Source organism: Pseudophryne corroboree, chromosome 5, assembly GCF_028390025.1.
Source record: "Pseudophryne corroboree isolate aPseCor3 chromosome 5, aPseCor3.hap2, whole genome shotgun sequence".
NCBI classification, from domain to species: domain Eukaryota; kingdom Metazoa; phylum Chordata; class Amphibia; order Anura; family Myobatrachidae; genus Pseudophryne; species Pseudophryne corroboree.
Window position 1 is genome coordinate 213,878,852 of NC_086448.1, and position 21,898 is coordinate 213,900,749.

Here is a 21,898-nt window from a genome sequence, read left to right on the forward strand (position 1 = left end):
CAGTCTCCTCAGTAGTCCTGCACACAGTCACTCATTAGTCCTGCACAGTCCCCTCAGCATTCCTGCACACAGTCACTCATTAATCCTGCACACAGTTACCTCAGCAGTCCTGCACACAGTCACCTCAGCAGCCCTGCACACAGTCACATCAGCAGTCCTGCACACAGCCACTCATTAGTCCTGCACGGTCACCTCAGCAGTCCTGCACACAGTCACTCATTAATCCTGCACACAGTTAACTCAGCAGTCCTGTACACAGTCACCTCAGCAGCCCTGCACACAGTCACCTCAGCAGCCCTGCACACAGTCACATCAGCAGTCCTGCACACAGTCACCTCAGCAGCCCTGCACACAGTCACATCAGCAGTCCTGCACACAGCCACTCATTAGTCCTGCACGGTCACCTCAGCAGTCCTGCACACAGTCACTCATTAATCCTGCACACAGTTAACTCAGCAGTCCTGCACACAGTCACCTCAGCAGCCCTGCACACAGTCACCTCAGCAGCCCTGTGCACAGTCACCTCAACAGTCCTGCACACAGTCACTCATTAGTCCTGCACAGTCACCTCAACAGTCCTGCACACAGTCACCTCAGCAGCCTTGCACACAGCCACCTTCAGCAGCCCTGCACACAGTCACATCAACAGTCCTGCACATAGTCACTCATTAGTCCTGCACAGTCACCTCAACAGTCCTGCACACAGTCACCTCAGCAGTCCTGCACACAGTCACATCAACAGTCCTGCACATAGTCACTCATTAGTCCTGCACAGTCACCTAAACAGTCCTGCACACAGTCACCTCAGCAGTCCTGCAAACAGTCACCTCAGCAGAGCTACACAATCACCTCAGCAAGTCTGTATACAATCATCCCAACAGTCCTCAACACACCTGAAGGTCTCAAAAACTTGTGGCATTACAACTGCTGTTTGGACATCTATGAAGGCAATAACCGCTGCTTTTCCTTGTTGCCTTTTTTATCACCTCTATTTGCATCTGACCTTTATATAAGGATGTAACTAGTCACCATCTAGTCCTGGGAAAGGACATTGCAAAAGAGTGAGAAAGAATGTGTGGGTGTTTTCATGTCAGCGGCATTCCTTCCACTCATGTATACATTTCTTACTGGAGTATACACAGGGCAGCAAATGTACAGCATGCAATGTGTTCCAAGAAAGAAAGAATGAAATCAAAGAGGGATAAATATAAAATATAAAGAGGAAACTTACATACTGCAGGTCTCCCCTACTTCAAACATGCCAGTGTGGCCTATCCCACCGCAGCACCTTAGATTTCCTGTGCGGCATGGCTAGCTTGGTCACGCTTGTTACACATATAAAAGGTAAATGATTGATAATATAGATGATTTATATCAATAGAAAGTGTACACACAAGCTATTTGTGCTATAACCAGATGTTTGTATTTGTCTATTGTCAGAAGTGATTAATGGAAACAAAAAGGCTTTGGGTTAATTAAAATTGATTGCAATTTGTAATGAGTAATTTGTCACAATACCTCACAGATATTGCATACTTGGAAATAATTGTAGATTAGCAGGATGGCAGGAGATGTTATTGTATACGTGTTTACCATCATACATTGAATTTTAATATCACTGACTGTACTCTGGCCTTGAGTTTTATTGGGGCCCAAATCTGCTGTTTATTACATGTATTTTACTAGCGTGTTTGATGCTAGTAAAATTAATGGAAAGGATATGACACTAGAAACGATGACATGTTGTTTACCCATGCCCACTGAAAATGTTACTAGCATTCAGTTACATGACAGCAGCACTCATGGGTCCAAAATGACCAAATCAAGCTGCAGCATTATGGATACACAATTTCCATACGTCTGGTGTCTGTATTTTGTGAAAATGGTAGAAAAACTAGGTAATTCCTGGGAAAACTAAGTCACAGGGGGTGTAAGTACCAAGAGAAAAGTGTGTTAACAAACCGAGGGGGAGATGTATCAAACCCACAGAAACCGATCAGCTTCAACTGTCATTTTATAGATTGTACTAGATAAATGATAGCTAAAAGCAACTTCTCCACTTTATGTCTCTCTGAGATTTTATACATCACCCTTCTGTTCACCTTGGAAACCCAAAATATGAATAGCTCAATCACACCTTATATCATATGGTATATTATAGTCCAGCGGTCCTCAAGACACCCCAACAGTCCAGTTAATAGGGATATCCATGCTTGCGCACAGATGGTAAAATCAAACTGACTGTGATACTAATTAAGTCACCTGTGCCTAAGCATGAATATCCTTATAACCTGGATTGCTGGGGTGCCTTGAGGACCTTGTTTGGGAACCACTGGTATAGTCCTTTCGTGGGTACACGCTCATTGAGTGCTGAACTGCCTTCTCCTCCCTGTGACTCACCTCCTATTGCTGATGGAGATAATTGGGGTAATGTATCAAACCTTCAAAATAGTGGACAAGTGAATAAGTTGCAATAGCAACCAGTCAACATCTAACTAGCATTTATCAAGTACCAACTTCACTTGTCCACTCTTTAGAAGGTTTGATAAATATCTCCAAAGTGAGTTCCCCAACCCTCACCTCTATTCCGCATTCTACCTAGTTTGTTGGTTACCTTCTTTATGTTGTTACAGCTACTGTGTCATTGACATGTCTGTCATGTTTTCCTGTTACTTTAGAAATGTACTGTACAGCACTGGGACACTGTGTGGAACCCTAAAAATAAAGGCTAATAATAATAATAAATAATAATAATAATAATAATAATAATAATAATAATAATAATAAGAAGAAGAAGAAGAAGAAGAAGAAGAAGAAGAAATATTATTATTATTATTATTATTATTATCTGTCCTGTGATGTCCTTTGTTACTATATGACCTCTAGTACAAGATGCCACTTGTTGAAGTATCCTATGCTCATTCTAAGCTTTGTGTACTCATTTTGATCCTACTGGAAACCTCAGCCCTCCTGCCTGGTAGATTAATCATATGTATACGCCCACTGTAACAATATCAGATTTTAGCACCTACAGTACTGCTGCTATACACGGTGCCTCTCTACCCTTATTGCTCTTGGCTCTGTATTAAATATGTGTTAATTCGCAAGCCATGGGTGTAATTGCCTAGAAATAATATTCTGTCATAATTTCAACAACAAAGTACATGAATGATTTGATGATAAACTGAGAAGTTTTGAAGCAGAAGCTCTAAAATGGGTTTCTAGTAGATTAAACACAGAAGTGCAAGACAGTGTAGTCTCAACATCAAACAGAAATACAATGCATTTATTCGACTCTATCAAATTCTGTGTGAGCTGCTGCAGAATGTGAGAATTACGCCATGCTAAATTTAGTAAGTGGCATCAAACCTGTTTGTCCTAGACTGTAGCTGTATAATCAGAGCCAATGTTTTTTGTCGGGGTTTATGATTTGGAAAGAGAGTTCTATGACAAGGCATTAGTCATATACCAAAGCAAGATGGCAGCCAGGCTACGGGCCAGGTGTATATAAACTGCTACCATATGACATCTATGGATTCATTCTCACATTATAGGCTTGGGAAAAAGATAAAAAAGTTATACTTTTACTAAGTGTCAGTGCACAGTTTGAGCAAACCAATTTCAGTCTCAAGAAATGGGTTAAATTTATTAGAACTGTCAGTTTATTTGCCAGAAACAATGCGTATGCACTTTATGAGGCCATTAATGTTTTGCAGGTACTGAGCCTTGTGTACTTAGACTGGTCTGTTTCATGTCACGTTGGGTCATAAGTAGTTTTACAAATCCATTTCTGGAGATTTCATTTTTAAAAAAGGGTTTCAGCCTAGGTAACTTATGTTCTCCTGTTACTCAGCTATTGGCCTCACTACTTGCTGAAACTTAGGGCCGGATGTACTGTAGTCCGAGTTGGCCAGAAGTGCCCGTTTCCTGCCGAATTCAAACATTTTTTAAAGTACCAATCATTTACATTACAAGGCATGGTTTTGCCTTGTAAATGATTACTGCTTTAAGAAAACATCCATGTTCAGCCAGGAACCCACACCTCTGGCCAATTCGGACTTCAGTACATCCGGCCCTTATAGTTCCTCAACAACTAGAACCAGTGGCGTCACAAGGGAGGTGCGGGTGGTGTGGCCCGCAACCGGGTGTCACCTGCCGAGGGGTGACACTAAAATGCCGGCTCCTGCTCAGTGACAGGAGCCGAGTGCTGCACTGTTACATTATGTGCAGCACTCGGCTCCTGTCACTATGTAGGAGTCGCCACTGCCAAAACAGCACTCTACGGGAGGCAGACTGCACCTCCCGAACACCCCAAGTGACGGAAAACGGGTCGGAACGTGAAGCCCCGCCCCCTCCTCGATGCCACGCATGCTTCCTTGAAGCCACACCCTCTTTTTTCCCGGCGCCACACCGGGTGTTCACAAGGTAAGTGACGCCCCTGACTAGAACCAATTTAAACAATCTATGTATTTTACAGAGCAGGGGTTGAAGCTATCAAACAAAGGGGTTAATTCAATTACCCCGAATGAAGTCTTGGCGCGAGTAAGTGCTGCTGTATGCTGCACTTTTGGTGCTGCTGGACTCGCAGATTTTTGTACAAAAATGCTTGATAACGGGGTGAGATTTGGCCTCGAGGGGGGGGGGGGTGAATTTCTGTGCTGTTGCAGACATGAGATTTGGCCTCGAGGGGGGTGAATTTCGGTGCTTTTGCCAGCATGTATGCACCACTGTAATGTCAACTCGCTCCCTTCACTGGAAATTAGATAGACCCCAAACTGCTATTTTGGTTCAATAATACTGTACATTTTAATGGTAACTTTTACTGGGAAGCTATTTAATTTAATAGAAATTTGATTCACAGGGTTCTCTTACAATCAGTATTGTTGCAGTGCACAACAAATGACAGCTCTATTCCCAATAAATTGACCCCATTTATACATCTCCCCCTATGTATTGTATTCATAGGGAAAAATAAGTGATTAGCAAAAGTCACATACCATAGAAAAAGAAGAAAAAAAAGTGAAAAAATAATACACATACATGCCTATGTCACTCCCTGAACAGGTGCCTTTCCACTGCCCAATTTTTCATTGCTAACTAAACTGGGTCAAGCCAATGGCCTGACAGACCTCTAGTAATGTTAGAGGAAAACACTGGAGAAAGGGCTTTTCTCGCCTTGATAAATAGACCACTAAAGCTGCTTTACACAGGACATGCCATGACATGTCTCAAGCGAGTTAGACTAGAGATGTGTATCCACGGCATCTGTGAGCCATGATGGACTCACCCAGGCAAACAGGAGCTGGGCCATTGCTGAAACAAAAATAAATCTATAGTGGAAATACTTTTAATATTTAAAAATGCATTTATTTCAGAACAACCTAAGAATAACACACTTTTCCTTTCTTTGACAAGATGGCCGCTCCCACAAATCATCCTCATGTAAAGCAGATTTTCTATACAAAATAAACTAAAGTGATTCATTTTATTGTCAGTGTAAAGGAAATGTCTTCCAACATCTATAATGCAGTGTCTGTGAAATTTTTAAAGCTCCCCAGATGATGACATCTGACCTGATGGTAACCATCCACCTCTCCTCGCAGCAGCGTTTGTCACAAGACATTCTACATGATCACACTGATACAGTTTGCTGGGAAACAGACAGCACTTTCTAGATACAAAGCACTTTATCAGGGGCACTCTTGTTTATTGCTCCAATAAATATCATTTTTATAGTAATGAACAAGTCAAAGTAGCAATGGAAATATGCTAGAATTATACAACATTTCTTTAAATATGTATAATAACAATTTATAACCTATACGTCCATGTTTACACAAAGTCATGCAAATAATTAATTTGAATTCCACACTCAGTTCTGATGTGGGCGTAGTCTAGCAATAAATCTGCCTGAGGAAGCACGCACTGAATAACAGGCGTCTATTGTAGTTCAGTCTTAGATAGTCTAGAACAAGGAACTTAAGGGAAACCAATAGGAACATGATTAGGAACAGTCATATATTGTGTATACTGACTAACAATATATTTCATTTATGTGTTTGATATGAGATGGGGAACTTTCATCAAGTTTGATTTAAAATTCAGACATTTGTACCACAGGACCCATCAATTGCAGAATATTTCCATTTAGTTAGAACGTGTTCCATACTGTTAAGAATTTGTATATATATATATATATATCTAATATATTTATATATATATATATATATATGTATGTATGTATGTATATATATGTGTATATATATATATATATATATAGAAATAGTCTCCACGTGCGGCACTCCTAGGCAAATAGCAGTCAACTCTTATATCGGCATATAGGGTAACGTTTCAGTGCCCCCTTCTTTTATTACATCGGCACTTTCATCTGATGAAAGTGCCGATGTAATAAAAGAAGGGGGCACTGAAACGTTACCCTATATGCCGATATAAGAGTTGACTGCTATTTGCCTAGGAGTGCCGCACGTGGAGACTATTTCTATTGTAAGAGGTGTGGGGGCACCCGGGCCGGTAATAATTTGAATATGGAGAGCCGGACCAACTGTGGAGTATATATATATATATATATTATTAATTAGAAAAAACTAATCTAGCTATGTAGATCCTGTTATGTAAATAATTAATACATTGGTATTATGGATGCTGATAGTTGCGAATTGTCATTCCCATACTACAGAAAATTATATTGATTGACCAGTATCTTACAATTGACCAGTGTATATTTCCATGTACAAAATGTACATAATTTTATAAAAATGGAGCCCAGCAATAATGATCTCAGTGACACAATTATCATTGCCAAGCACTGTTTTTGTTTTTGTTTTTGTTAGGCATTGGTATTTTATAGCAGAGACACGTTGTTATTAGGCTACCACTGAAGGTTATTAATAGTGAAGCAATTTGTGGCTCACTAACCTTGATGGATGCACTGATAACTGAGGGTGTGATCACCTGTCCCCCTGTTCTTACCCTGTGAGTAAGTTTTGTCAACAGCCATTGCTGCATGCACTATCTAGGAAGGGTGTAGTCCAGGCATTTAATTTCCCCTGCCTGTCGTTTGAGGTGCATGGGGCACTTCAGCCACAGCCAGTGTCACCATCACTGAGACCACAAGGTAGGTCCAGGTCCATTTATCTGCCTCGCCTCCATATTGTTACCACTCATAGTTTCACAATATGAATTACCTCAAGTCCTGTGCCATAAAATTCTCTAACTTATAACTTGTACTGAGCTATAATAAATCTGTATGGAAGCTGGATATATGACTCTATGGGGGGGATTTAATTAGCAGCAAATTGCTGAGTCGATCATTTTCCATAGATTTACCACAAATTCCTTTTCTCCACTTCCTGAGCAGGTGAAAAGATGGAAAAATGTCAGGATTAATTCAGAACCCCTGGGACACCCCCTGTATGACTATTTAGGCTTAGAAGTTTTTCATTACTTTTAATTGCCCAATTTTTGGGGTCAAAAAGTGCAAAATGGTGGACATTGGGGTACAAGGTATGTGACAGGTATGTTGGGGTGCTTTATCAGTGGGACAAGTCTTTTAAGGTTTGCAGGTGGGAGTTATCTTTTTCTTTTAAATGACCCAAATATGTACTTATACCCATTTTTATTTGCCCCCAATTTAATCTGAGCACTCATTTTTCTGAAAAACACTTCCTTTCTATAATTTTAACACTTTTTGTGAAAAATGCATGTAACAGCCATTTGACACAATCTAACTACTAAAAATCGCTTTAGTCTGAACATTTATATACTTCTATATTGTTTTTCTATATATATATATATATATTTTTTTTTTTTTTTGGTGGGGTGTGGAGGGGGTACAGGCAGATTTACCAATTTTCACCTACACTTTTTTCTGGTTCTGCCAGCAAGAATTATCACACAACCGAATAGGTCAAATCGCAGGAGCAGGCATACCCGCAAGGAGCAGCTTTTCACTGCACTTTTTGTGGGATATTCGCAAAAAGTTTGGGAGCAGCTTTTCATGGCACCTTTTGTGGGATATTCGCAAAAAGTTTGATCGGCTAATTGAATTCACCCCAACGTCTGACTGTAGCTTTGCAATTGTAATCACTAGAATTTTACCATCATCTGCCTTTGCTTAAGTGATCAGTGGTCCCGTGTTCTCTTTTATAGCAGAGGTATATAAATAGTACATCCTGTTTTAAGAAGGCTTTTACTGTATCACAATTATCGCCAAAATGTTATTTACATTTAATCATTTGCAGCTTCATAAAATTCTTTTACTTCATCACCACCGTGATACAAGTGGGAATTTACTGAAACCCCAGAGCTACACTAATGATTACACAGGAATAGTTTCACCAGAACACAGGCTCACAGTAACTCTATAACATTCCATAGTGATACCTTACTGGGGCTGGAGATAGACTGTGCATGGAGAACATCACCCTTATCTATCCCTGGAGGGAAAAATGACTGCACAGGAGCAAGAGACTCCTGTCCACTTTCCAGTATCTGCGATAATACAATCCACTGTTATCTTTCCTGTGACATCACTGTACACTGTTTGCCTAGTGTCACTGATACCCATGAAAGTTTTCTTTAGATTTAAACTCCAGCTCATTACTGCCAGCTGTCTGCTCACATTGAGGCATGAAGGCTCTTCATTATCTGTCTACCAGCAAATCCCTGAATTTCAAGAGCTGTCAGGGAAAGCAGGCCTAAGCCAATGACGGGAGCTGCTATAAAGAGTGAGTAGGGAGGGTGGAAGCCTTGGGACTAACTCTTATTTTCTACGGTTTAGGTAAAAGGACACTAGTTCAGGTCATACATTGCCAGTGGGCAAACTGGCTGAAGTTAATTATAAACCCCCCTGCAGATTAGCTATTGAACTGTTTGTTCTCACTGGAAATCCTTCTACTTATGCATAAAAAAAAGTTAACTGTAAAGGGGGGTACTCACCAAGCGATATTCTAAGCAAGCTGACTAGATTGCTTAGAATTTCAGCATTATCGCTCCGTGTGTACCCCCTACAGCGATAGCGATGCGCAGCCCCCGCGCATCGCTATCGCTGCTGCTAGATTGGCCTGCTGCTGCTAGATTGGCCCGCTGGGTGAAGTGAGCGCCCCCCCCCCCCCCCCCCGTCTCCCCCCGCACGCTCAGCACACATCTCTCCTGCATCGTCCCGTCTATATGGGCCCTAACAGTTATCAATTTGCTTTGCTATGAAGATAAACAGTGCATGTATGTAAATTAACAAAATTAGGCCCCCATTTATCAAGCCTTGGAGAGTGATAAATAATTTTATTGATTAAGAATTTATGCTTTAGCAATATTCATGCAACCAATTTTGGTGATATTTTCAGCGAGGTTGACCACCTATATATCCCTTATGGGCACTCACCTGTTTGACGTTCGAATGGGGGGTATGTAATGCCTTATTATACTATATTGTATACCATAGTAGTACAATTCTGTACCTTTGAATGCATTTTTTTGTATTTTCCATAAAAATCATGCAACCAATTTAGCTGATATTTCCAGCGAGGCTGATTACCAATATATCCTTTGTAGGTACTCACTTGTTTGACGTTAAAATTGGGGATTTGCAATGTCCTAGTCTCGCGCATAATCTGCCTAAGGCAAATTTCAAACTGTATGTACCATACGTGTAACTCTCGACCACTACCATAAGTGATACTCAAATATATCAGAGATTCATTTAATACAATCCAAGAGGTGTACTTACTATCGTCATTACCCTGCAGATATCTTCTTACTCTGCGCCCTCTCGCTTTCCTAACTTGGCTTCCTTCTGTGAACTCTCATCCACGATTCTGGGGAGCGTGCCCCCCTAGGGGACACGTCTCTTCAGTCTAACGTGGACAGCAGATTCACACCTATTCAAACACCTGCTATCCCCCCTCCTCACCCAGTCCCACTCACTTCTTCAGAGGACTCCATCCCTCCATTTCGGTGCACTCTCATTGGTGCTGTAGGGTCCAACCTTCCTACGACCATACCCCTGTGCTCACGCCCAATCTCGTCCGATCTTGGAAGCTAAACGGAGGTGGGCTGGGTCAGTACCTAGATGGGCGACTTCTAGGGAATACCCAGTGAAGTAGGAGGACTATCTTCCCTATAGACTCAACACCAACAGCAGTATCACCACTTACACTCATTCCTACTATTTCTTGAACCTCTATTCGTCACGACCTCTCTATGATATTGGCCGACAAATACAACTGTTTATTCATATGTGGGTTTTCCCACTGATATATCTAACCCAACCAGGGCTCATTAATACAAACACAGTTTTGTACTGATCTTTGGCAGACGGAAGTAGCATAATATGTGGCTATCTTCCTATATGCGGTTATCCAGGCATAATCAAGATCTGAACATTCCATAAATTTGAAGTAGTCACCTTCCATTGGATTTATTCATTATTTTCTATGGTGTACATGTCTGGATGAATTTCTATGTATCCTAGAGAGCAAGAATAAAAGACTACCTCACCTAGGTTGGGCACATTACCCAACAACTAACATTTGATTTTGAGATAAGAGTGCGCCCAAACAAGAGTCATACTTTCTCTCCTTGTGCATATACAACTGTTTTCTTTGACTCTGGGCGCACCGCCATACGGACTAATAGGAATTTCCACACATATTGTCCACTTCTGGCTAATTTTGGATTGATCACGTAGTTAGAATCTAGGTCGGTGCAGGATCAAAAACCCTTCTTTCCTATAGAGTGATAAATAGCACAGTGATAAAGTAGCAGCCAGTTAGCTCCTAACTGACATGTTACAGGCTGTGTTTGAAATATGACAGTTAGGAGCTGATTGGCTGGTACTTTATCACTGTGCTATTTATCACTCTCCAAGTCTTGATAAATCTGGGCTTAAATTTGATTGGAAAATTAGTATTGGTTCAACTCTGATCAGTAGACCGTGAAAACCAAAAGTAAAGATAAGTTCTTGGAGCCTATTTAAGAATCCTGGCACAGCCCAGAAAATTATGTTTCCTTGTCATGGCCAAAAGGAATTCATTTCCGGGTCTATTTAATATATGGTGTTGTTGGGACAGTGACTCTGATTAGAGCTTGACCTGGCGAAGAGTAAGTGTGATATTGTAAGCTGTCTCTTTACGGGTCTGGGACTCAAGGTCAACACCAAAAAGGTTGACACCACTTAGGTCGACACCAATTGGTCAACACACCTTAGGTCGACACGTAAAATAGGTCGACATGGACAAAAGGTCGACATGAACATGGTCGATATGGAAAAAGGTCGACGTGAGTCTCTTATGTTTTTTGGGTGTCGATTTCTCCGTAATGTGACCGGGAACCCCAATTAGTGCACCGTGTCCCCTTGCATGGCTTGCGAGATTCAGGTTACCATTCCTAATTGTAGTCCACGTGGATCGTAAAGTATGAAAATCTTTTAAAAACTCATGTCGACCTTTTTCCATGTCAACCTTGTTCATGTCGACCTTTTGTCCATGTCGACCTATTTCAGGTGTCGACCTAAGGTGTGTCGATTAATTGGTGTCGACCTAAGTGTTGTCAACCTTATTGGTGTCAACCTAGAGTCCGGATACCCGCTTTACTGCCTTTCTTGGACCTGGCTTGCCTAGAGCACCTGCATGGCCATCAGGCCATCTGCTTTATTTAGATGAACGCAGGAGTTATTTTTGATATCGCCTGTGTTCAGCCTTTAATAAATTGCTGAAATAATAAAATCATGTTATAACTGGTGTATGTGCATGATATAAGGGCCATAAAACTTGATAAATATGCCCCTGAAGGAGCTAAGTGGATCACACAACTTTTATAGCTGGTAACAAAGGCACAGAGGGATAAAGCATGGAGTGTCTTACATACATCTGTAAGTCAATCTATAGTCACAAGCTTACATCATTACTGTAGAAGCAAACTCATGTCTACCTTATTTAAACTGCCCGTATAACTTACTAATACGCCTTCCACACCGAAGCCCTGGCTCTAAACCAGGATACTGAACACAGGTTGGAGCTGGGGCTTCAGATTATCGCTTTCATACTGGCTGGATGGTTCCGGGTCATCGCCGTTAATGCAGAACACTTGGAAATTACTCCAAGAGTCCTGAGCACACAGTTCAGGTGACTTTTCGGCATGACCCTGGTTTGCTTTTCACACTGCAGTTGACTCGGGTTGAACTCAGTAGCAGACCCAGGACATCCCCGGCATGCACAACCCGGATCGATCCGTTCACATCGAACCAGAACCTGGGTCAATATAATACAATACTATGGATCGTTGCGCTCTGTCCGGTGCTAGGTCTGTTAGTAATGATTGTGACCGAGATCCGTGTTGGCTGCAGACACAACCGTTCATCGCTGCAGCACTCCCAGGCAACACCAAGCCTTGGTGCACAAACACCTGCCTACTATTCAGAACCTGGGTCACACCAGGTTGCTTTGGTAATAACCTGGATCGGAGGCTCGGTGTGAAGGGGGTATAAAATGAATACCAGCTCTTATTACCTGGTACAAAAGCGCATCTATCACCTGCACATTTACCCCAGCATTAAGGCTTCCAGTTCTCTACAATGGGAATATGGTTCAACCCCAAGACCCATCGAGCTAGGTGGTACACGGGGCGTCATGCAATTACTATACTGGATTGTTGTTCATTTATGTAAGTCTGATGCAAATGTAAATTTTACTTTTGGGTGGATTTATTCTTTGAAAAGTCAAAGGAATAAGGAGGGATAAAGGTCTAGCAAAGATTCTAGATCACAACTCTTAGCATTCTGATCCACTTGCATTTTGTGTGGGAATGATTGAATGTACACTAATCAACTATAAAGCTATAACTTTCCTGGCCCTAGGCTACCTAGAAATAAACATACCAGTGTTCATTAATACAACTATTTTACAAGCCACATATTTATTTTATGGCTGAATAACTCTCATGGTGGATGACGCTCTTCTGAACCAAACATTGGGAACCAATTAAAAGACCAGTAAAAAATGCTGAATGGAATTTCCGAAAGTGCAAAAAACCACATGCTTCCCTTCTGTAGAACAGTGAGGTTCCAAAGGACTGAATGCAATGCGTTCCCCAGCCTGTTTTCCAGTTTCATACGATCTGCTCACTGACGCATGGCACTTGTACACAACAATGAACGTCTCATTTCTGTATGGTTACACCCATCATTTTATATTCTCATCAAATACAATACTGCAGAAAGGCCTTAGAAGAGATTGGCTGTCTAGAAAGTATAAGATCTGCATCTCAGTTTTTAGAGAAATAGGCGTGTGCCAGAGTGAGACATTTCCTGAGCTAGAACAACAACAGTTGTAGAATTCTGTTACACAGTTCCTGGATTGCATAGAATGACAGACTTAGAGGAGAATGCATAGTACAAAGCATTTGCTTCTCTTTTTATTTTTTAATGAGGAACCAAGTCAATTTTACTGGATTAGGCCAGCAATTCTCAAACATGTCCTTAATTCTCACCAGCAGTGCATGACTTTTGGATGCAGTCATACCACATATACACATAGCAAATTGACTGGACTGATTTTCCTTTCAACCTTTGCCGACTGTTAAAGACATGTTCACGAACCAGTAGTTTCAAAATCACATTATCTGTTCTACAGCATATTTCCATTATAAGTCTAGATAGGTCTGAGGAATTGAAACTGTTACTTCAATAGTTTGCATTTCAGTTAAATATCTTGTCTCTAATAGGGATTCATTAAAATCATGTCACTTCAAGTGTAATTTACCCAATGGTTCAGAAAAGATGCAGTTACCGACAGCAACAAATAAGGCATTTTATTTGCTATACTAGAAAAGTGACAGATTCTCATTGGCTGTTTGTGGTTAGTTTTCAGCACTTTATAAACCCAGTAACTTATGTAATAGATTTCACCCAATCAATCACAGGGTTATTCTGAAGAGAAAAAAAATACATAACTTTATAGAGCTAAAATATAACGGCTTATCTCAATATTACATTATGCAAATGTCTAACAAGTAGCAGAGATAGGGCAGCCCAGTAGTGCATTCACTAACAGGAGATTCAATCCATGTCTTTCCAGAGATAAAAGTGGATTTATTATTCCTGCGAGCTGAGGATTGCTTTCCTTCTAAAGAAATGAGACACAACAGGCACCTGACTGTATCAATATACACAATGTGTTTACTCATCCCTGTATCACAATCTAAAACAGGTGTCTGCTGATACATAAAACAGTCACATCAGCCTTGAGCTATACATTCTCCACAGTGCAATATACAAATGATTGTATTTTCAGTTATGTTTGCGAAAGCAACAAAGACATGACCTGCTTTGTATGTCTGCCAGTCCTTATGTACTAATTAAACAGAAATCATCCACTTACAGCATAACATCACTTACTTTAATGTGTTGCAGAGTGGTCTACCAAAGTTGAGACTTATCAGAATTAAATCTGGTTTTAAAGAGTTGACACTTGCCAAGGGGAACCAATCAGAATGAACATGACATTTCAACTCTCCTATGCGCAAGCACCATTAATATGTGTTGCATTATGTAGATGGTGATGAATGCTAGCTTTACCTGTCATGAACAGAGGTGTGCTGCTTTCTTCTCTGATGTAAGCTGCACCTTGCACAGCTGGCTGAGCCACATCTAACGTGCAGGTCACCAGTTATAAGACAGAACATTGTCTGTACATCCATTGCAGCCAAATATGTGACCTATCTGACGGACTCAGAGTAAGTGAACCACTGCACACTCTTGTCAATTAAAATTTTCCTGGCTAAGAATGATGCATTATAGACAGTTGCCCAGAACAGCAGATTATTTTGTATGCAACTTTTCAATGTTCATTTTTCATCGACTAAAGGGGGACATTTACTAAGCAGTGATAAGAGCGGAGAAGTGAGCCAGTGGAGAAGTTGCCCCATCAAGCAGTCAGCAGCTCTGTATCATTTTATAGTATGCAAATTATAGATGTTACTTCAGTGCTGATTGGTTGCCTGCCATGGGCAACGTCTCCACTGGCTCACTTCTCTGCTCTTATCACTGCTTAGTAAATGTCCCCCAAAGTTTGAAAAATTAATTTTGGTATGGTTAAGCTTAGATGGAACATTGTAAAATATATGCATTGTTTATAGGAAACAAAATTAGTATGAGGCTTCACTATCAAAATTAGGCATGCATTTTATAGAAGTAATATTTTGTAGAGTACTTTACAGGACAGCAGATTTGGAGGGGGCAGCACTCATGTCTTTAATATCCCGTTAGAACCTCAACACCAGATCTGAGGTTGACATTTTTGAGGAAAGATGTGGAATAGGCAAATATCATGTTGCACATAATATTAACACTTCAGCTAAAAGAACAATACTCCATTGATCACAAAATGACACAAACACGACACTTATTAGGGATACACGAGAAATGTTTGCAAGAGCCATGAAACCGTGTTTTACTACCAGCAGGTGGCGCCCAAGACCTTACAGTCTGATTCCACTTACTTGCACTCTCGCTCCTCTAAGTCAAAGTGAGGGTTGAAGTTGATGAGTATCCTCTGGTATGGTTCTGGGGCCTGTATAACCCATTCACATCTCTGGTTTGGGAGGTATGATATTGGATATCCAGGGGAGACAACATAGCCGGGATCCTTGATTTTTATAGTATCTCCACATTTATCTGCATTTAAAACAAGAAGCTGAAATCAGAATTGTCACCTCGGGAGTCACTGAAAGAGTTGTATAATTGGATCTCTAATTGCCTTTTGCAATGGATTTTTACAGCGCCATTTTTTTGTGCTTGTCTGGGGGAAATAATGATTTAAATGGTAATGTACTAAAATGTCACCCAAATTGCAGCACTGAGTCTCTGGTTTGATAGGAGTGATTCTTGCTCTAATTGGAACCTGTGATCTAAATGAGCAGACACTACAACTTAATAAGGATTCATGCCTTACATATATACAGCAGCCTGCAGCAGTTCGGCTAATTCTCACTCTCCTGCAGCCTGCGGGAGTCTATGCAGCGAGTCTCACGGGCACTTCAGAGCCTAGAGATCGCTGTAACCTTATTAAGCAACACGTATTAAGTGGCTGTGCACTAAAACCATACAGTCTGCCCCCCTGCATAGTCTTTAAACGATAAACCCTTGCTGGGTCATTTGCCATCAGTATCTGTTTTAGCTAAGGCACATCCACCTTTCATCTCATGACTGCAAGGACTATGGCGTTACATGCCTCCTTTCAGCAGACTTTTAGCAAATTTGGTGAAGCAGAAAGCAGACACTGAGTTTAGTTAGTAGATCAAAGTAACAACCTGCCCTAGCAGAGTCTCACTGAACGGCCAGCAAACATGACAGGTATTCTGCATGAGACCTGTGATGCTAAAATCCCATACATTGATATATGTCTATGGAGGAAAAGTGTCTGAAACATGAAACATGGCATGACATTAAGCGGGGAGTGAGAGTTGCATTGTCTATATAACAGCAGACTCTCCAGGGCTGAACAGTAGAGATCTGCCCAGTGACTGGGTATAGTGCATGGCTATCTAGGCGCAGAGGCTGTGACTGTAATCAGTAAAAGCACCAAGGACCTGCTATGGTTGTTTACACCGCTGGTCTCATTAATAATTGGGACCGCGTTTTATTCTAAACTCTCTCCCTAATAGATTCCCAGTGGAAGGGAAATAGCATCCCTGGCTCTCAGCATGAATTTCTAAATGTACAGATTTTTATTACAAGAAAACCAGGTCAATTGGAAATGGAAGAATATGCACATGAAAAATGCATAGGGCTCCCAGCACTGTAGATGCTACTTGTCAGGAATTAAAGTAAGAAATATGAGTTTAATTATAGTGTTAGTTAAGCTAAGTGTTCTCTGTCTGGTGCAGGCAGTATAAGTGGGGGGGGGGGGGGGGGGATGGGGGGGGGGGGGTGTGACTGTATCACAAAGACATACATAGGCTGTGTATAGGTTGGGGATCTGAAATTGCTTCCAGTCTTGGAAGATGTTCCCCGGTGTACAGACTGCGATCTGAGAATAGACTTTCCTGCTGTAGTCCTGGGGAACTGATAGGGTCTCATTAACCTCCTCCTTATCCCATCACACAGTATGGCAGAGGGATCTGGCATCTGCCAGACAACTGACATAAACCAGGCTCCTTCACAGTCACTTGACAGAGTCACTTCAGACAACATTGACGCAGAATCCTGCACCAGCCATGCTCTTTAATCTGCCACTTCTGAGAAAGTGACACAATAATAAGATAATGTCATTTATTACAGGCTCTGCTCAATTTCACCAACACAACAGATTAATAAGGGGGGTTCCGGGTGGCTCTTGACCATTAGGCCTAAATAGGGTTAATTAATTCATTTAAAAGACTGAGGTATTTGGAGGCAGTGGACTGTTTTCTAGAGGTCTGTTACTTTGCCCTGCTGGGTAATGGCACTGCTGACTCCAGTAAGGTCATTACACAGTCCCTAACTGATCATGTCTGCAAGTAATATAGTTTAGCAAAGTGCAGCTTTGTACTGTTTCTGTTTCCTGCCAAGAATATTATTCCCATTGTATAAGGATTGTTACCAGTAACACAACACATACAAGGCATAAAGTACACATAAGACTAGATACAACAAACACAGTACAGAACAATAATAAATAACTTTCACATATTAACTATAAGTAACGGATAAAAGAAACCTGTTGAGACTAATTTCATTTTGCCCTTTGCAATGACCACGTTTACAGGAGTAAACTGTAGATTGAAATAATTTATCATTCCCAGGCTTTGCCAATACATTTCCATTGCTAATATTTGTCTCAATTGACCTATATGCAGCACGTTCATTTGCTGGCAGTTTCGCTTCTGTTTATTACACACCTCACTTCTGATTGGTTGATAATAATATTCATAGATCTCTACGGATTACTTTTACAAACCAAACATCGATTTAGCGCATTTCAAGTGCAAACTAACTTTTTAAGCGCACTCCAGGCGCAAATCCTACACTATAACCTCCCGGACATAACCATCCGGTACAGTACACCCATCACTGAACATAACATACGATGCACATCCATCAGTGGAAACGAAATAGTCTATTATTAAAAATGGTTATATCAGTGACATGATATTCCCAATGACGCAAATACGTCTGTAAATAGAAACAGTTTCCACAGCGCTCTATTTACTCAATTGTTTTTGGATTTACACGAGCGTGGAATTAAAATAAATTCAGAATTATAAAACACATATTATATGCGTTATTAAGTATAGGACCAGACAATTGCAAACTTTTTCTGCTTAGCCTAAAATCCTATGCGTAAATTTATTACATTAGGCGCAAACGTATTACAGTGGGCTGATGCTCATGTGCGTAGTCTATTACATGATCAGAAGCTAATAATGGTATCAGATGGGGGTATCCCTGGGTGGACGGGCACATCTGGGGCACTCACCGGTCTTGGTAGCGCAGGATAAATGGATGATCAGCGCCCAGCAGCAGAAGACCAGCCGGCTATGCATCCTCTGGCTGGAGCAGCAGCACAAGTGATAACAATCTCCGGTGAAATCCTATATTCCCCAGCTCAGCTCCAGGAAAACACACAAATACGTCCTAAAAGCTCAGGGACTATTGTGCCATTAGTGTTTGCAGTGTCCTGTATCCTGTCATTGACTTCAGGGTTTCCTCCAGCACTTCCCACACTTGGGTCTGTCTTCTGTGACCATCCCCAAACAGCAAAAAGAAATAGAAAAGACAAGCTCCTCCTCAACCCACTTTGGGAACTGATAAGGAAACCAAACGACTCCTGGCTTTCCTGGAGAAATAAGGAAGGAAGGACAGAAATATGATTAATGAGCAGCTGCCTAGCAAAGCGCACAGAGACAGCAGCAGCAGCGATCACCAGAGTGGCCACGCTAATGACTTGTCTCCTTCACATGTATGTCCCTGGGAGCTCTCTCAGGCAGTGTGCACAAGCATCATCCATTCTCACGTCCCTTTGTTATATAGAGGGTCTTACAGGGTTGTGCTGGAAGCTGAGCCAGCATCAAGGCATAAATTGTGTGCCAAGGAATACTCCTCTACTCAGAAAGCCCCTCTCAGCATCCAAATGCTGTTAGATGGATGATCTAAGATTAATCACATTTAATTGCTGCCTCCCTATTAGAGTGCACAGCCCATAAAAAGTACCTTTCCCCATAGATGGCTAGTGGAACAAGTAGGATGTGTTGCGCTGCACGCTGAATGTACTGTGTGCTCTCCCTCCTCTACCTCTCTGGCTGCTGTATGAGAAATAAGCACCAGTCTTCTTATCTCCAAGGATCACTGACCAGAGCTAGTGGAAAAGACTCAAAATAATAGAACTAATCATCCCAGTCGCTGAACTTCAACTGTTTAACAGAGAGCAAGTGCAGCCCCCAGAGGTCTGTGCTACGTTACTGAGAGCCACGGCCACCCCTGTGCCAGGTAAACGCAAGTGGAACTGACAAGGCATGACCTGCCCATCTGCATCAGGTAACAAGCTCTGTAATTAAACGCAGCTCCTCTGCTCTCTGTGCGTTTCTTCATGATTACAAACCACTGCTTCTCAAGCCCCATGGGGTGTCTCTTCCCCCAAATCCAACATGGAAAATACAAGAACTGTCTAAAAGGCCAGACAGAGGAGTGCTGACCAGTGACACATCTGTTCCTTGGCACTATATATAAACCTCCACACTTCCACTCTGCACAGATCTGTCAGCAAGATTATCCATAGATAAGAAAGTGCTGGGTGTCACCAAGCACAATATGGAAGAAACACTAGAAGCTGACAAGTGTCAAGTTTGGGTACATTGCATCCCTTTACGCATGGCCAGAACCAGGGGATGGTGCCATAGCCTGTCGGAGTAGTGTTCTGTATGAGGCATTCTGCACATAGGCTGTGTACACTGAAGGCATCAGATGGAACTGTGGGTAGCAAACTGCCATGCACAGATGTGATACAGGAATATAGACATAAATCCAGTTTACCTGCAGCTGATGGAGCAGTGTTCCCCTTATGGTGATGATGCCATGGCAGGGTGAGATGTGAGTCAGTGGTGATTAGGGTGCCTGTCGCTGCTGAAGGCTATAGCTGGCAGCTGTGTGTTAGTGGTTGTACATGCAGGTCCTTGGAAGGGATTTGTAACATCACAGTTTCTCAGCACAGAAGGGATGGGAGGAACAGAGGCAGAGAGAGAGAGAGAGGAAGCGGAGAGACTGGCAGTCAGAGCCTCTCTGAAGAACAAGCCGTGAGGAGGGTACAGTGTACAACCCAGCAAGCTACACATAAGGAGGAGGAGGAGGCTGGAGGAGGAGAGTGATCACAGGGGAGGAGGGAAGGACCTTCTTTTATGATGACTGTGCAGATCAGTCACTTTTTCACAGCTCTGTCTTCAGACTTCCAGTCACTGTGCTATGTAATGTAAGGGCTGTGTGCAATAACAGCTGTTCTCTAGTGTGTCTGCAGAACTGCCTTACTGGTCCTGGAAAGGTGTCCTTACCTGGGGCAGAGGCTGTGAGGAGCTGTCCCATCTGCACTGTGTCTCCTTGGGTTGGCATGTCACTTCCTAGGGGGCAAGCTATTTACTATGTACACTAGTAGCCAACTGATTGATTTAAGAAAACAAAAGAGAACTCAGAGACTTCACCCCAGGAGGGAGGGGGTGTCGGGGGTGGGGGGGTGGGGGGTTTGGATAGTGTCAGCAGGACACAGGGAGAGAGCTCACTGGAAAGTGACATATTGTCATTTCCCTGCCCGAGTCTAATAACATGAACAGCTCTGGGACACTTTCCTCACTGGCAAACAGGGGGCAGACTTGTGCTCTGAATAAACAAGATGATGTATTTATCCACAGTTTCAGATATAGATAAAGTGATTCCCATGTGTGTCATAGGCACCATTTATCTGCATACATTCCAGTGAATGACAGAGCATATCAATAAGATGTTTGTATGGGGGCTGCCTAATGGTGGATGGGTATCATGTTGTGATACAGTGTGCTACAATGTATACAATTGTTTGTACAAGTGCATTGTGTTGTTCTGCTACTGTTGTGTCTACAAATGTTTGATGTAACATATACACATTTAATACATTTTAGTCACATCAGCTGTCCTTTGCTTTGTGACCTATTCAGTTGACAAGGAATTTAAAAATCATTTTGAACCAGGGCAAGCAATGTATGTTACAAGTATCAAAATTAATTATACTCAATTAACAGAAAATGAAATAAAAAAATTAACACAATTTCTAAAATTGATGCCTCATATGCCACACAATAAACGTGACAAAGTATCAGGGGGAAAAATTAGATTTTTTTTTTCTGATACATTTTTAAATAACTATTTAAAAGACATGGAGTGCTGTATATAAATAAATATGACACATACACATGAAACTCTTGGAAATGTTACATTTTAAATTTTTTCCCTCTCTTTTCAAATTTTGTTATGTCTGGCTGGGTGTGGATCATATAATCGACCACACTTAGGTCGACAGTCATTAGGTCGACCAATGTTGGTCGACAGTGACTAACTCGGCACCTGAAATAGGTCAGCATGAACAAGTCGACATGAAAAAAGGTAGACATGAGTTTTTTCTTTTAAATTTGGTGTCATTTTCTTTGTAAAGTGACGGGGAACCCCAATTAGTGCACCGTGTCCCCTCGCATGGCTTGCTTCACTCACCATGCTTCGGGCAAGGTGACTCGCTCTGCTACCACTGCACTCCGCACAGGTTACTATTCCCAATTGTAGTTCACATCGATCGCAAAGTATCAAAAAGAAAAAAAAAAAAGAAAAAAAGTGAAACACTTATGTCGACCTTTTTTACATGTCGACCTAGTGACCATGTTGACCTAATGC

At 41.6% G+C, this 21,898-nt stretch overlaps 1 protein-coding gene and 1 pseudogene across 1 annotated transcript in view; one reads left to right on the forward strand and one right to left on the reverse strand.

Moving 5' to 3' along the window:
* NRP1 (neuropilin 1) overlaps window positions 1-20,300 on the reverse strand; it is a 179,431-nt gene extending 159,131 nt beyond the window's left edge. The window contains exons 1-3 of the mRNA XM_063922105.1: window positions 20,024-20,300; window positions 18,471-18,830; window positions 15,514-15,688 (exon numbers count right to left, since the gene is read on the reverse strand). Of these exons, the coding sequence (XP_063778175.1) occupies window positions 15,514-15,688; window positions 18,471-18,537 (242 nt within the window). The 5' untranslated portion in view covers window positions 18,538-18,830; window positions 20,024-20,300. The remainder of the gene's footprint in view (window positions 1-15,513; window positions 15,689-18,470; window positions 18,831-20,023) is intronic.
* On the forward strand, window positions 10,006-10,124 carry LOC134930201 (5S ribosomal RNA; annotated as a pseudogene).
* Window positions 20,301-21,898: the final 1,598 nt, after the last annotated feature.